The sequence below is a fragment of the Brachypodium distachyon genome, chromosome 5 (genome assembly GCF_000005505.3).
Source record: "Brachypodium distachyon strain Bd21 chromosome 5, Brachypodium_distachyon_v3.0, whole genome shotgun sequence".
In the NCBI taxonomy this organism is placed as follows: domain Eukaryota; kingdom Viridiplantae; phylum Streptophyta; class Magnoliopsida; order Poales; family Poaceae; genus Brachypodium; species Brachypodium distachyon.
The window spans coordinates 27,631,530-27,648,019 of NC_016135.3; the positions used below are offsets into that span (position 1 = coordinate 27,631,530).

At 47.1% G+C, this 16,490-nt stretch overlaps 3 protein-coding genes and 1 long non-coding RNA gene across 4 annotated transcripts; 1 reads left to right on the plus strand and 3 right to left on the minus strand.

The window, feature by feature from the left end:
• Positions 1-107: 107 nt before the first annotated feature.
• Positions 108-3,114, minus strand: LOC100828761 (acyl-CoA-binding domain-containing protein 4). The gene is made up of 6 exons (XM_003580791.4): positions 2,552-3,114; positions 1,743-1,848; positions 1,536-1,639; positions 1,155-1,246; positions 979-1,076; positions 108-647 (listed from the first exon to the last, which is right to left on the minus strand). Exons 1-6 carry the CDS (start codon positions 2,968-2,970, stop codon positions 477-479), a joined length of 990 nt encoding a protein of 329 aa, XP_003580839.1. The 5' UTR covers positions 2,971-3,114; the 3' UTR covers positions 108-476.
• Positions 3,115-3,461: 347 nt separating this feature from the next.
• LOC100829063 (glucan endo-1,3-beta-glucosidase) lies at positions 3,462-5,743 on the minus strand. The gene is made up of 2 exons (XM_003580792.4): positions 3,880-5,743; positions 3,462-3,754 (listed from the first exon to the last, which is right to left on the minus strand). The coding sequence occupies exons 1-2, from the start codon at positions 5,282-5,284 to the stop codon at positions 3,729-3,731; spliced, it is 1,431 nt and encodes a 476-aa protein (XP_003580840.1). The 5' UTR covers positions 5,285-5,743; the 3' UTR covers positions 3,462-3,728.
• A 147-nt stretch (positions 5,744-5,890) lies between these two features.
• LOC100829360 (cysteine protease ATG4B) lies at positions 5,891-10,175 on the minus strand. The gene is made up of 9 exons (XM_003580793.4): positions 10,033-10,175; positions 9,160-9,677; positions 8,973-9,058; positions 8,831-8,881; positions 8,297-8,682; positions 7,770-7,908; positions 6,666-6,721; positions 6,488-6,558; positions 5,891-6,406 (listed from the first exon to the last, which is right to left on the minus strand). The coding sequence occupies exons 2-9, from the start codon at positions 9,632-9,634 to the stop codon at positions 6,189-6,191; spliced, it is 1,482 nt and encodes a 493-aa protein (XP_003580841.1). The 5' UTR covers positions 9,635-9,677; positions 10,033-10,175; the 3' UTR covers positions 5,891-6,188.
• A 21-nt stretch (positions 10,176-10,196) lies between these two features.
• LOC106865624 lies at positions 10,197-11,665 on the plus strand. Its single transcript, XR_002961181.1, has 3 exons — positions 10,197-10,291; positions 11,111-11,311; positions 11,397-11,665. It is a non-coding gene; the product is annotated as an uncharacterized LOC106865624 (long non-coding RNA).
• Positions 11,666-16,490: the final 4,825 nt, after the last annotated feature.

Consider the following 16,490-nt stretch of genomic DNA (forward strand, 5'->3'; position numbering starts at 1 on the left):
TGGATACCGGTGCTGCAACTTCTCTCCTGGAGATTTGATCGCTTCTGGTGTATGTCAACTGGAGGTGGTCTAAACTGAGGGAATTCCCATGAAAACTGACGGTGAAATAAGATGGATATTGACAGGGCTGTCAATAAAAAAGATGGATATTGACAGTACGAGGCGGAAGAGACCTCACTAATAATCATGCAACAGATCATATGGAACTCCCTTTTTCTAGCACAAATACACCAACACAGTGGTAAATCGTAGAGCTATAAAGCAACACTACACAAAGATGTCTGTCTCCCTGCACTACTGGTACTGCAACATCTTTTTTCAGTTTTGGCAACAGCCTATGTGTATATATTCGATGAGGTTTGTAAAACAGCTCATCCGGATTCAGCTAATGAAAGGACAGACAGTGTGTGTTTCTTTCTTGGCAATGCAGTGGGCATCATGAAGAACGGAATGGGATGTCTGGAGAGTCATGTCAGTCAGTTTGCCGGGTTCATGAAGGACCAGGCCGTGGAGGAGCACAGGTCCTGTGGCGTGTTCCCGTCGCCGTCCTTGATCTGGAGATCGGCGTGATGCTTGACAAGCAATTCGGCGATGTCTTCTCTCTCGCAGAGGACGGCGTAGTGAAGTGCCGTCTGCCCTTCGTTGTCCTGAATATGGAAGAGAGGAACAAGGTTTAGTTCGTGTAGCTCAATATATAATGCTGGAGGTGTCGGTTTAAAGGGTTTCTTCTGTGCTCTGCAGTATGATGCGTATTAGTACAAGTTATGACTACTGGACAAGTTAGCTGATATATCGAACCAAACAGTATTCTAAGATCAGAAAGAAAATAGCCAACATTTGCCCATCTGGTGTCGTTTGTAACGGAACACTTGGTCAGAGATACCACCAGCTTCTTTTGCTCAAATACACACTAGCCCAACTTCTCAGCCCAGGAGTTTTAGAATACAATGAGTAAAGCGTACAGATGAAACTAGATACCTGAGCATTCACATCTGCATTTGAATTGACAAGAACCTCGACAGCACTCAGATGGCCACGATCAACAGCCCAGTGCAATGGAGTTCTCTCTTCACTATCTGAAATCAAACTACGTCTCAGAATGAAATTACTTCTTATATAAAGAACATGAACATTGATGTTTTATAAACACAAACCTCTTATATTGACTTCTACACCAGCAGCCAGATGCTTTTTGACATCATCAATTGCTCCCTCCCTTGCTGAAACATGGATGTCGCCAAGTTCTCTGCAGTTACAAATAAGTTCATTGTGCTTCTAGAAACAATAGTACATGTAAAGTGCTAAATGGCTGAATAAATAAATCTTATTAACACCCTATGGAGATAACTGACTGCATATTGAATAACGAATCATCACATGTTTATTTGCTACAGTTCGTCAGTTCACAAAAGAAATAATGTATGTACAAAAGGAAATGCTGATATACAACATTAGGTGAACTTGGCTACACATCATCCGGGCAACATTGATGCGCAGGAGGAAGGTGCAAGATGTCATTAACGTAAAAAACTTACGATTCATTTCCTTGATCTTCCTCGTACATTAAACTGCTGAATACAGGTCCCATCGGTCCCTTCGAACCTGAGGCAGACATTGTGCTATCCCCGTCTTTCCTTTTCTGAAACGATGTCAAACAGATTATCAAATAGAGCCAACACATGATGGGAATTCCTATGCAAACGGTAGAAATTGTATGGTTAATGAGGACTTGCAAAACTTACAGCACTGGAACCATCAGCCCAGTTAGGGAATAGATCATCAACAATTGTAATGTACTCCTCCATGGCTTCTTCTGTAGGCATAGCACCTAATTTATTCCAAGCATTCCTTGCAAATAGGTGCTCAACCAATAAGGATACTTGGTAAACTGGATTGACTCCAATTTATAATCTCAGACAGCAAAAGCAAAAGAAAAAAGTTAACTGCTAATACATGTTCACTGTAAAGTGTAAACGTTCCAGTGGTCATATTTGAAATCCAGAGCACCAGAGGGCAGCCCCAAGACGGAAACTCTTACACAACTACGCAGCATGATGGCATGATCATAAGTGACACTCTTGGATACAGATCATGGGCTCACTCGACTATAAGTACTTGGATGCTCGGGCAAAAGTAGCACAATCAGACAATGAAACCGTGAAATCAATTGGCAAACCCCCCCAAAAAACTAGAGAAAAATAGCAATCTATCATATGAGGTTTTTCCTGTGCACCAACCATGGAGACCTACTGGCAACATCACCAATTCTAACTCTGTAATTCTAGCTAGAAAGTTAGCACCACTTGTGGATAGACGTAGCTATGAACAATCTCTCATGGTCAGTGCAAATCAAAAATAACACTAGTGTTTGCTTACATCTGATCAGTGATTCCCAAAGTGAGATAAGCTAAATTTAGCCATGGATCAAACCGAGCCCATTTCCTAAGCCCTAGTCCCCTTAAAACTAAGGCTAAACCCAACTGTGGCAGAAGCTCGATCCAGATTCCCCCAGTGGAATTTTTAGCAAGGCAAAGGAGGGGAGTAAATCTACCACTTGGCACGGGCCTTGAGCTTGAGCGCGGATGGCTGCGGCGCGGTGCAGGGGCCCTCGGTGGCGATCTTGTAGAGGCCGTAGAGCCTGAGCTGGGCCTCCTCGGGGACGCTGGTGCCGGAGGCGGCGGAGGCCGCGACGAAGGCGGAGGCGGCGCTGAAGTCCTCGTCCAGCTCCGTGCTCTCCACGCCCTCCCAGTCCCCGTCGCTGTCGCTGCCGCTGCCGACGCCGCCGTCGAGGGAGGCGGGGGGCGGCGGAGGGTCAGCGGGGGAAGGCGAAGGGACGGCGGGAGGGGAGCGGGTGATGCGGAGGTTGTCGTCCTTGAAGGCAACGACGACGGAGATGAGCTTGGCGGCGAAGAAGGCGAAGAGGAGGCCGATGACCGCCGCCTGGGCCAGCTCCTGCCAGTCGCCGCCCATGGCTGCTGGCTCGATGACCCCCGCCGCCGGCGAAGTTGGGGGGCGAATCTCAGATGCCGAGCTAGGCTCGCGCTGGCCGAGGGTTTGATGCAGGTTTCAATCAACTCGGAATTGGATTTGGTTAAGCAAAGCGAAAACGAAGGGGAAATGACTGAAGAGGCACCTATTTAAGTTGACTAGAGACTAGAGAGGCAAACAAAGTTAACAAACACGATCGCATATTCCGGTAGTATCATTATTTCAGCTTGACCATATATGAGTTCGAAAAGATAATTGTGACATGCGTTCCTTCTCTCGCATTTTTTTTGTCAAATCTTTGCTTTGTACAAGTGGATAAATTTTTACCTTTATCATTTGCGATTTTGCTAACAGTAAGTCGACTGTTTTTAAATTAAAGATAAGCTGACGTGCTCGTTCGTTGGATCTAACCAAAAGCACAGCACGTGAGAGTCTTGTGAGTGATCTTAATTCAACAATTATGATGCGTTAACTGAGATGTAAAGTTTTTACTTATAATCAGCACCTTAGATATATCCACGTTCCATTTTTGTACAGTTTGCAACAATATTTTCTTCACACACAGAAGACACAAGTTCACGTACATGCAAAAGGAACAATTTGACACTTCCCATTTTGCCATTCTTCACACTATCTAGCCATCGCACTAATTAACTGACAAACAAATATTGCATATAAAAATCTTGCTGGAATCCAAAACAAACACACGTCCCCTGCTCCTCTTGCCATATCTTTTCCATTCATGTAAATTTGCAACTTCCAAAACCTGCCACGGAGAGAAGAAATAAGGAATAAGATCACCTGAAGGCTGAAAGCTTCAAACATTTGAATTTGAACTGGTAGAAGGAGGAGGAATGAAGGAAGGAAGGAAGAAGACTGAATCATACATACTTGGATCGACGGTGGTGATGGCGCCGGTGTGGCCGAACTCGCAGTCGAACTCGTGCCCCCCGCTGCTCCGGAAATATAGATTCATGGCGTACGCCGCGTGCCCCTCCACCGTGTCCGGCTCATAGCAGCTTCCCCCCGGCCGAATCTCGCCACAATCGACGCCCACGCCGCCGCCCCCTTGCCCGCACGCGAAGTCGATGTTGTCCTGCAGCGCCACCACGTCCGCCGCCGGCTTCGGCACGCACCATTGCCGCTGCCCTCCCTTCGTCGTGTTCGTCTCCGGCGCCGGCGTTACCTTCACGCTCACCTCGGGCGCGGCGGCGGCGGCGGAGAGGATGCCGGCGTCGTAGACGGGGGAGAAGTCGTCGGCGCGGAAGAGCCCGAAGCGGCGCTCGGAGACGGGGCCGGGCCTCAGGTCCTCGTCGAAGAGGGAGCAGATGGAGACCTCGAAAGCGCGGCCCGGCATCAGTGGCGTGCCCACGCCGGACCCCAGGTGGCGGACCGCGTTCCGGTTGTACTCCGCCGCGAGGCTTGCCGCGCCCGCGCCGGCGGCCGGCTCCCAGTCCTCCCCCGCCGACGGCCACCCGGTCTCCGCCACGGCCAGATCCACGCCGTCCCCGAACCCTAACCGCGCCATGGCCGCGTGGGCCGCGTCGAGCTCCGCGTCCAGCGCGTTCGTGTACAGCAGCCCCGTGCCCGGATCCATGACGCCCGCCGCAATGGAGGATCCCCGGAACAGCGCGAAGTCGAGGGCGCGGGTGTCGTTGTTGTTACCATCGTCGTCTCCGGCGCCGGTGAGGGCGTAGTACGGGTACGCGTTCACCATGAACGGCGCGCCCGTGGCCCGGAGGAAGGCGAGCACGGGCTTCATGACCGTTTCGGCGGCGGCGGAGAACTTGCCGGCGGACGGCGGCGACGACGTGGCGAGCACGCTCAACGAGTGCGCCGTGGAGACCTCGACTGCGCCGGCGCCGGCGCCGGCGCCCAGGAGCGCGGCGTGGAGGTTCTCCATGGCAGGGGCGAGGGCCAGCGCGAGCGCCACGTCGGTCTGGGAGGCGACCTCGTGGCCCACGAGGATGCGTGACACGTTGACGCCGGCGGCCACGTGGAGCGCCACGTTGGCGCGCACCCAGCGGCGCGCCGAGGCCTGGCTGGCGGCCAGGCGCGGGAGGAGCTTGTTCGGGACGGTGACGTCGACGGCGAGCCCCGTGCCGGCAAAGGCGCGCACGGCGACCGGGTCGGCGTTGCGGAGCCGAACACGGTTGAAGACGGTGCCACGGGCAAGGAACCGTGCCACGGAGGATGGCGGTGGGAGACGGGTCGCTCGCCGGCCGTAGACCACGCCGATGCTGGCCCCGTCGGCGACCGTGATCGACAGGAGGAGGAGCAGGATTGTTGCAAGCATCGTCGTCACTCCGACAGACTGACTGACCACTGGTGTTGTTTGGTGTGTCTTGCTGCTGCTCCCTGGCTGCTGTTGCTTCAGCTGTTGTTAGTAAAAGCTTCAGCTAGTAGAGTGTTTCTGGTATGTGATTTGAGATGGCTGTCAGGATGTGAGCTCAAAGCCTGAAGGAGGTTCTTTTCTTTTGGGTCTGGGCTGCATGTTTGTGCTCTTGTTTATATGAATGGATGAACGAACTTGTTCTTTTCTTGTGCCTTTCTTGTTCTACTACCTTGTGATGCATGCTAGCTTTGTCCCTTTCTTCACGAACACTGCTACTCAGGTCATCTACTGCTTCCTAGCGCACATTGACAAACACTGCTACTCAAGTCATCTACTGCTTCCTAGTGCACATTGACAACCCCAAAAGAAGACCCCCCACGTTGCAATTGTGCACATGACAATGCAGGAGATCAGTAGCAAGCATCATGTTATGGAAAGACACATCTTGTGAGAAACTGATGCTCAGCAGTCAGCATGCACCAGTTTGTGCTACACCGTGTTATGGCCAATTCAGGCGTCAGATGCTATGGTATTTTCCAGTTTGTACTACCAGACTACCTCATTATATGATGGGTAAACGAGATAACTTGATCTAGCATAAATCAATCAATAGATACATATATAGTCAGCCACAATAATACGTATGGTACACAGAGGGATTTCCGTCGAATGAAGATGCGCCTGATCACTCCCGTAACAGCTGCTCCTACCTTTCTGATTTACCAGCCTGCTCCGCTGATTCAGAAACCCTAAAATTCACAAAGGATTTTCTAGTTTTCACACACAGACAAGGGAAATCAACCAATGTGTGGTGTGAGATGTCACAAGGTTTCAACTCGAAATGAAGTTAAATTTTTTCCTCCATTTAGAGAATCTGCCACTCCTCTTCACCCGCTTCCCCGGAGCCATCAAGGTCCTCCATGTTGATGTTGTCGGCCATGCCATCGCCTGAACTACCAGATCCGTCGTCCTGGTTATACATTTGCTTTGACGGTTGAATTGACTGCACAACAGTAAAGAGTGGCGCTCCGTTCGCCTTCACTACCAATTCAGAGGCCCGCGAACAGAAATCATCAAAGTCGTCTACATACAAGAATTAAAATGGGGAAAAGGAGTTAAGACTGAACTAATGACCCAACAAGAGTCTGCGGAACAAAAGTTCACCTTTGTCACGGCAGTAAAAACCAATGGCCAGGGAGGGGTCTAGCAGGTCTAGAGCCATATCTCGGACAGTGCTGTCAAAGTGCAGATACATGAACAAGGGTTTAGCCATTTGAACATGCAAGGGAAAAAGGAACAGCATGATAACTTTAACTGACTTCAACCACAACTTTAAACATACCTGCAGTGGTACGAGGAAGTGTCTGCATCCAAGTTGTCAGATGCTATGTTAACCGCCTAACATTTTTGGGAGCAGCCAAGTATTAACACCATAGCTCAGTAAAATGCCCCAAAGTTTGCATATCTACTTGGTAAATAATATACTAAACATGATTGTTCGTAGAAAATGGCACTCTAAACAAGCAAGAGACTGCAGAAATAGATTCTGCAGGAAAAGTCAGACCCTTTAGTCTCATAAAACTAGCATGATCTGGACTAAAACCAACAGAGTCAACAAACTAGATGCTAAAGACACAACAATATGCATTTTACATATATTTTTGTTTCTTTTCTCGAGACCCATTTTATTATTACTCCCTCCGTCCTGTTTTACCAGGCGCTTTAGTTTTTGCACATGTACCAATGCAGTTCAGAGCGCAGGCGTTGTGGACGAAATTGCCCTGGCTGCATGGGCACACCTGCATTCAATTCGCACTCCTTTTTGATTCCGTTGCCCAGTCAATAGACGAAGCTGATTCGCTGGCTGCTTCCCACGTCCTGCACGCTCCACATCCGGCTGCTTCGTGGGCTCGTGGGGGCATGGCAAAATCAATAATTGATAGACACGCGTACAGATGCGGACTGAGGACAGGGGTAACGTTGGCATTCAGGTCTAAAAAGAGCAAGACGCCTCGTATAGAAGGACTAGGTTGTTCAACTAATGCGCCTGGTAAAGGCGGACGGAGGTAGTACTATACAGAGTGGTTTAGTCAAGCCCTTAAGGTAACAAATGACTTTTGCAGCACGGCATGCACATAACAGGTTCAAACATAGTCCAGCACACAAACCACAATAGATGGTTGCTAGTAATGGCGACATCATACATAATAGACATTACTAGGAATTTTTTGAATGGGTGGATGGAGATCAGAACGACTCGAAGGCACTGGTTATTTCACTTAATTTTTTTCGAACCGGAAGTTATTTCACTATTGTTAAATGAAGACTCTAATTATAGTCAATTAGTCATATATACAAGAAAGAGACCATATCATGCTTGCACTTAGTACGGCTTATAGAGAATCGATATCTGCATATGCCAAACAAATGAAACTTTTAACTTTACCATCTGAACATCATGGGGATCTAGGTAGAGTGCCCTGTCATCCTGTATCCCAGCAATGTAAGTTGATGTCCCCGGTTTTCCACCTAAAATGCCCAAGCTTTGAGGAAATGTAAATGTCTCCTTTAGTAGTGGGATGTACCTGATAGTAGCAAGTCCATGGCAGGAAAAGAAAATTAGAAATCAAATTTCATACCAAGACATCAACAATAACATTTAGTCATTTACTGTTCAAGAGGCATCCAATTCATAAGCTAGTCTAACTGAGATTGGTCTGCTCTTTCTGATTAAGATAAGGAAAACTACCCACCAGATCAGGGGAGTACAGGAACAATGTATGTTGTATTTAAAAAATAACAGAGAGTGAATCGAGTAAGTTGTGGTAGATCAGCAAGCCACTTCACCACCCTTGTTCGTGGTTTTATGGCACATAAGTTAAAGAAACTACCTAAGGATGACCCTATATAAGATAAGCAAACAGAGATATAGGAACACCCAGAGCACGGAAGGTAGTAAAATATGTTGATTACCTTGGATTAATTTTATCAAGGCCAAGAACCAGAGGTACCAATAAAAGAATAGGTGACCATGTCGATTGATCTTTGTTGAAATCATAACAAAGCTGAGCAGCAACATCAATGCAAACAACTGGAGCTCCACCTCTTTCACCATCTTCATCACCCGAAACCACATAGAGCGCCATAGGAAAACTTTCATTTCCATTTGAAACTTCAGGTTGCTCTCTATTTGTGCGGATAAGGGTTTGCCATGCCCGGCACATAGCATATGGACCGACCCATGAGCCAGCAGCCAGACCATAACTCTTTCCAGCTTGAAGTAAATTGTGAACGGAGAAAGCACAAACTTCAGAATCACCAAACAGGTGTAAGATTCTTATATATTCTGGGTTACATGGCTGCATATGAACATTAACCATTGTAAGCAACCCTACATCAAGAATTAAAAGAGCTCCATCACCTACCATGACTGAACAGAAATGCTAAATTTGTCTTCACACAGGGAAAAGTTCTAACAGATCAGAGTTGGAAAGTCCTGTATCTCACCTTCTGCGAGGGCTTTCTCCAAGACCTTCCAAGATGGTGAAACATTAATGCCTGCAAAAAAACCATCCAAAGAGCCCAAATTAGTAACAGAAGAAGTGGTCAACACAGCGACCGTTTCAAATATAAAAAGTTAAAGACTCACCTGAGCAACCAGCATCTGACTGCTTCTAACCATGCAGCCCCAGTTAACATCACTAGTGAACTTGGAATCGGATATGGCATCAAAACCTGTGGGGAATAAATCATGTCAACAACTTGGCACCAACTCTAGCACATTGTAATTTCAGCATACGCATGGTTCAGTAAGCAACAACCAAATCAACCTTTACCTTTTCGGTAAGTGACCCATATCCTCGACGAGAAGTCCTCCAAGAACGCGGCGTGCCCACTGTCGGTATCCAAGTCGCTCGACGACTCCTCAGACGAAAACTTATAGCATTTTCCAAGGAACCACACGTCGCCATTGGTCAGAACCTTGGCGCATCCCAGGAAACGCCACATCGAGCCGCCACCCACGAATCTCCTTAGAGCCCTCGACCAAGCACCACCATAGGACGGCCCGGAGGAGTGCCCTGGTGACTTGTTCTCACACGCTGCCGCTGCGGCCACTGACGACGACGAATCCTGCTGCGCCTCGAAGATTGTGAAGACGCTAGAGAGGATCGAGCCCTTGCAGTGCTTCGAGCCGATGTCCTCCGAGGCAGAGGAAGAAGCTACGGCAGCGGTGGCGGCGTCTCCCTTGCGGCGTGAGGGCGAAGGCAGATCGGATGGTGGTGCTGCACCCCTCTCAGGCAAGCTCGTCATCACCTAACGCGGCATGTGTGCTGTCAGGCCGCCCCGCAACTCCCTACCAAAAGCAAACGAAATCAATCACCGCTCACGTAACGTAATCGCGGCACGACGTCGTATACTTCCTTCGTGCAAGGGGCAAAGCTGAGCATCACGCTGAGAAGTTCCGGACCATGGCGCGACGGTAAACATAACCTACACGCTACGGGCAACATAACTTGACCCGCAATCGGGGGCAAGGGGCCAAGGCAGGCGGTGGAGCAGATTGGAAGCAATTGAATTGACTAGGCACGAAATCGAAGCAATCCAGGTGTCCCTAGGCATGGGGAATCCGCACATCGCGCGCGCGGCATCGCTGTTTGCGAGAGCAAGAAGAAGAGGAGGGGGGGAGAGATGGGAGGGGGTTTGCTTACCGGCCCGCGTGCGATCCGGCCGGCGCGCGCGGAGAAACGAAGATGGGGGGACGGCGGGAGCGCCGGGACGGGAGGCAGCGGCGGAGGGCGCGAGGTGGGAGGAAGGGGAGAGGAGGGGAGAGAGGCGGTGGCGTGGCGGGGGTAGGAAGGCGATGGCGAGTCGGGGAGGAGGAGGACTCGAGTGGAAGAAGAGAAGAGGGCAGGGAGGAGCTGCTGCTGCTGAGGGAAGTAGGTGCTGCCGGTTTGTTGGGCCCCCGGGGTCAGTGGGAGGCGCAACCAAACCCAACGTGTTATTTTTGGTGGTGCAGCTTCCGTGCGAGCGTACAATTCCGTTTTTATATTATTTTTTGTTCCCCTAAAAAAATGTTTTTTTGCCAGTCAAATTTTCGCATGCTTGAGTACTTCTGTAAGTTCGCTCAAAAAAAAAAAGGTACTTCTATAACTCGTTCCGTTTGGGTTTAGAATTTTAAAATTTGTTTTGGATTTTAAAAACCGACTTGTTTAAGTGGCATGGAACCGGGTATAGGAATTCAGGGTGAGATTTTATGTGACCCCATCTATATCGATCTAATCCAATTCCTCTCTGAGAAGGCATCGTTTCCTTGAATTTCCTTCTCGTTCTAAAAATTCATGTGGCAGTCGACAAAAATGGTTTTTGTATCCAAAATTCGAAATCAACTAATTGAAATTCTACTAAAAATTGATTCACTTTATTTCTACGAATTTTTATAGTTTGATTTTTTCAAAAAACGAGTGTTTTTTATAGTGTTGTGTTTTTATTAAACATAAGAAAACGCAAACGTAAAACGAAAACTGACAGCAGAGATCACCGATAATAAGACTAAATAAAAATTAAAAGTTTTGTCGGTGTCTTTTGATTCTCAATGGAATATCATGAATGCACAAGTTGAATTAGCCACACTTGTTTTGAAAAATAAACTAATCCTATGTGAATCATTCGTCTGAGATATTGGAAACCTAGGATCGCCGTGCGGCGAAACCGCCGATTTTTTTTAATTGTTTATAGTGGGAAAACTGATACCACTAGATTCAACCGGTTTTTTTTTCTTGCCGGCAGAATCTGAACGGGCACGTTAAGGAGACCAAGGAGACGGAACGTGCCAACCATCCCATCGTTTCAATAATCAAATGCTCACAGTGGAGAATCACTGAAGAAGAAATTGCACGGTGCTCCTACGTACCCATCCATACGTGCAAGGTCGCTTTCAAGCATAAGCTAGCAATGGCCGGCCGGGAAGACGCATATATTGATATAATGGTATATACTTGGTTAACTGCATCAAGATTAGCACTTCCTCCTTTCTCAATATCACAATGAACGGCTTGTCTTTTTTTTTGTGCAGAACATGTAAAGCAGTCCCTTTATTTCCACGGAGACGAGGACGGAGGAGGAGGAAAACGAGGAGAATAGAGAAGACGCGTGAGCAATTGGATCTAGATCCAACGGTCCAGAAATTCCGACTTTGTTTCGTGAAAAAAGAATAGCTACTTGACAAAAAAATATGGGCCCCTTGTGTCAGGTGCATGCATCCGGCCGGCGGGGCATGTTCCCGTCTGGATTGACCAGGTGTTAGCCGGGTCATTGGTTACCTAAACGCGCAGCTAATCATAACCTTCCATACATAAAAATATTTACATTCATTTTCAATAATGACTCCGCCTGCTTGATTATGTTACGAGATGAGATGCGGTACCTCCTTGGCCACCGCCATCACCCCGAGTCGCCGTGGTCCAGTCGCTGTCTCCGTCGGTCCGCTGCCGTCGTGGAGGCAGAAAGGGGGATCGGTGCGTGGGGCGGAGACATCACCCTGCGCCGCCGTGGTCGCCTCGCTGTCTCCGTCGGTCCGCTGCTGTCGTGGAGGCATAAAGGGGGATCCGTGCGTGTGGCGGAGACATCACCCCGTGCCGCTGTGGTCGCCTCGCTGTCTCCGTCGGTCCGCTGCTGTCGTGGAGGCATAAAGGGGGATCCGTGCGTGTGGCGGAGACATCACCCCGTGCCGCTGTGGTCGCATCGCTGTCTCCGTCGGTCCGCTGCTGTCGTGGAGGCATAAAGGGGGATCCGTGCGTGTGGCGGAGACATCACCCCGTGCCGCTGTGGTCGCCTCGCTGTCTCCGTCGGTCCGCTGCTGTCGTGGAGGCATAAAGGGGGATCGGCGCGTGGGACGGAGAAGATTTGGTCTTTTTCCCTTCTCTCGTAGGGAATGCTCGTGTTGGACAAGGGAGGCGGCGGGCGGAGATAGAGAGGAGGCGGCGGACGGAAGGGGAGGAAAGGCGAGTGGTGTTTCTCCTTGCGGGACAGGGAGAAAAGAACGCTCTCTTTTTTGTCCTGCGAGAGCGCGGATTCGGTGAGGAGTAGGGCGGAGGCAGGGGCTCGTTGAGGAGGAGGGCGGGGGCGCGGGAGGGAGGAGGGGCGGCACACAGGGGAGGAGCCGGTGGCGGCTCGGTGAGGAGAAGAAATTGGATCGGGCTAAGCTCCGGAGTATTTTTGTTGTCAGTTGGAGGAGAGATGCAGGGACGGGGGCAGTGCGTGGCTTTGGCGGTGGCATGGAGGGTAAATTTTTTGAAGTGTCGCACGGACGGTGACGCACAGACTGTGGTTTAAAGAATACTCCCTCCGTCCCATATTTAGTGACATTCTGTTACATGTATCTAAACGTCTTTTAAACATAAATTCATTCATATTTGGACAAATTTAAGTCACTTAATATATAGAATGGAGGGAGTAGTAAAGACTAGCGGAGTGCCATACGTTGCTACGGAACGATTAAAAAACTACTAACACAGAATAGTATTCCTAAATCACTGTTAACCACAATAGGCCCGATATCTTTAATCTGAACGATCACCTCAACCATCTCTTCTTGATGTAGAGCATGTAAAGATTGTCTTCACTTATTTCTTCGTATGTCTATTGGACATTAGGTCAAGAAGACTGCACGCCCCACATGTGCAATACAAAACTGAAAACATATCTAATTATTAGATCATGTTACAACTCTACAATTTGTTCATTCCTGTATGTAGGTTCAGAGACCTCAAATGCCACTTATCTACTTCTGCAATCAAGCTCTCTATCTCTTACTATTGAACTTCTACCTCTCCTTGCTGCTATATACATGATGTAATGCTGTTTTTTTTTCTGAGAACACTAATCTCCTGAAAGCATACGAATCTAAGGGGGACACAAAAGAAATCCATGCTATGCTAACACTGAATTTCTTGAAGTGTGTGTGTCCATGTATTTCAATACACTTGAGGACAAACTCTAAATCTGATAAGAGTAGGTGCAAGAAGTGCCTAAACCATTGATGGTTAACTAAAAAATCATTCTCCTTTTCTCATCAAATACCTATTTTGTACGTTTACTTCCATTCAACATATCAGCACACAAGCAATCAAGATAGCAATTTTGATTCTTGGTGCCCTCAAGTGCAAGGTCTCACCAGATTGGTACATGTTGGGGATGCGCTAATCTGATTGGAGATTTGATCCTTAATCTCCATGGAATTTTTCCGGCTCTCCTGGTCTTCCAATTTCCCCAACAATGTAGATTGATGTTCCCCGTCAGAGCGGCTCTCATGTGTTTTTTGAGAGAGAATAACCCCTACTGGTTCATGAAGCCACTGATTTTGAAAATACCGAACACTCCTATATATGACTGTATGAACTCCATCAGTACCTGCAAAATTAGAAACCCTGTATGAATTCCTAAGTGAACTCCATCAGTAATCCTACACATCTTTGTGTTCTCCGGATGTCCAGGTATGCCATACTCACAAGTCGCCATCACCGAACAGAAAATTGTATCTACGCATGTCAATAAGAGCAACCTTACCAATACAAACCATAATTTATGCAGACAAAATAACAGCCAGTGGTCAAAACTAATACAAAGTCAGAGAGCTACAAGAATCATCACCAAACATCAGCTACACTTGAAATGTTAATGATATGAATGGAAAACACATGCATTCCTCTTGTGCTTACTCAGATAAAGAAATGTTCATACACATTCAAGTTGAAGAGAGCAGATCTTATGATGCTCAAATAGAAGATGAGTCAATATCAGCAAGTAGTTGAGAGCAAAAGCAACTTGATGGCTCTGACAAAAGCAAGCAAAGCAATCACTATTACTATGCAATGGACTGAAATTGAGAAGTCCAATATGAGAAGTCCGGCCATGTGTCCCAGACCTGAAGTACACAAATTGTATCATCTAAATGAACTGGCAACTGATTTATTTGTCGAAATCATAATTTGGAAGACCTTCATATTAGTACTGCTTGAGTTTGGCTGGCTCAGGGAAGATACCATTAGAAGGATTTAATAAAATGTGCAAATTTATTGTGTTCCCAGGAGTACAAAAATGTAATTCCAAATTTCTTGATGGTGTATTGCTAGTTATTGTTCAAAAATGACTGTTAATACTGCAATTCATCACAAGCACAATTGTAATAAGAGCTTTGCCCTTATGACCGATTTAAAAAAAACTTACAACCACAGCAGATAAACTAAGATGGGAAACTAATAATTACGATTAAGGGAAGCCCTTCTATTAGAGTTTGGTGACGGTGCTTTATTTTTGTGACGGGGATTGTTACGACCGTCAAAAAGATCATATTTGTAACGGGCATAATACTAACGACACGAAAATATTCATTTCCGTGTCAGGCATCAGAAGAGTCATCACAAAATTAATTATTGTGACGGGCATAGTACTACCACACGAAATTATTTATTTTCGTGTCCGGCACCAGAACCCGACACAAAAAATCAACATTTTCGTGTCGGTTTTAACTATTTACGTGTCGGTTCACCGTCACAACAAGCACATATTTGTGGCTGTGATGCTGTACCCGTCACAAAAATAACACCATCACAAATATTGTTTTTATCACTTTTGTGAAGCAACTACCATATTTCTTGCTCTAAAGAATCTAAAAAAATTTGAACATGCATAGGACTATATTTTGTAGATTCTAGTTGAGTATGGTAATTTTTTACTTGTTGGATATTATTTAGAATTAATATGTATTTTAGCCAAATTTATTTAAAAAACCCAAATGTGCTCCGAAAAATACGAAAATCATCTAGGGGTCCATTTAGGAACTAACAAGGTTGCCATAATGTTTTGAATCCATTTGAGAGAACAATGACCATACATTGCATTGTAATGGTGGCATCTCATAAGATGTGATATGATCTTTTGGAATGAGAGTGTGAAGTTAGTAATGCAAATGAAGCTTATCAACTCATAACTAATTAATAACAAATCCAACCAATGTGGTTCTGTTTGATGTAGTCTTCATTTCAATTTATTAACATGTTGTAACAATAATATCACATGGTGTTCCTCCGAAAAAATGATTTTTCAATTTCTAAATCCAAAAAATTGTGTATTTTGTGAAGCAAGCACAAGTTTTATGGTTCAAAAGCGCACATATTAAATTTTCACACATATTAGAACATATTTAAATCTTTTTTTATACATTTTCTTATTTAAATGAATTTCTAGCGATTTCCAAAAGTAATTCAAATTTGTTCTAAAAAAAAATTGTGCCCTAGGGTTTGAGGGGTGGTATAAATATAATACCGCCCCCCCTCCTGTCCTTCTCTCTTTCTCCTCACCCCCCCTCTTCCCCCAGCCGCCTCCCTCCCCCCGTACTCTCTTCTCACCCCACGCGTGCCTCCCTCACCCCACGAGCGCCGCCCTCCTCCCCTCCCGGACGAGCCAGCCCCGGCCCGGATCCGGGCTTCCCCGACCCCGCACAGCCGTCGGATCCAGGCGCCCCCGGCCACGGCCCCTTCCCCACTTCCCCGCTCGACAGCGGCCCCCGCCCGTTTCCCACTTGCTCGTGCGACGGCGGCCACCGTCCCCTGCCCACCTTCCCGACGACCATCTCCACCCCGACATTCGCCACCGACGGCTGCCGCCGTCACAGCGCCACCCCACCTCCCAACGTCCTCGCCGGCCTAGATCCGCCCGCCCTGGGGGCCGCAGCCGCGAGATTCGGCTGCCATCCGGGTGAGTTTCCTCTCGTTCTCTCCCTCCCTCCATCTGGATGTTGTATTGTTCTATAAATTTGAATGTTGTAATGTTCTATCAATTTAACATTTTGACTAAAATAGAGCGTTGTGCTTGTGCAATTGTGACTCTGTGAGTGATGTGCAATTGACAGAAATTAAGTGTTGTAGTTGAATGGGTGTTCAGTAGTAGCTCTTATTGCTACAGAATTTATTTGTTAAGTGCTATGAATTCAAGTGGTACTCCACTTAATTGTTCAGTTATGTAATCTGAAAAGCTATATTGTTAAGTCCAGAAGGGCTTGAAGCCCAGAGTATTGTTGTTTTCTTGCATTGAATATTCTTCTGTATATACCGTTGATCCGAAAGGTCCCATTTTTGTATCAAATAGACTATACAAGTCTAGTTTCTTT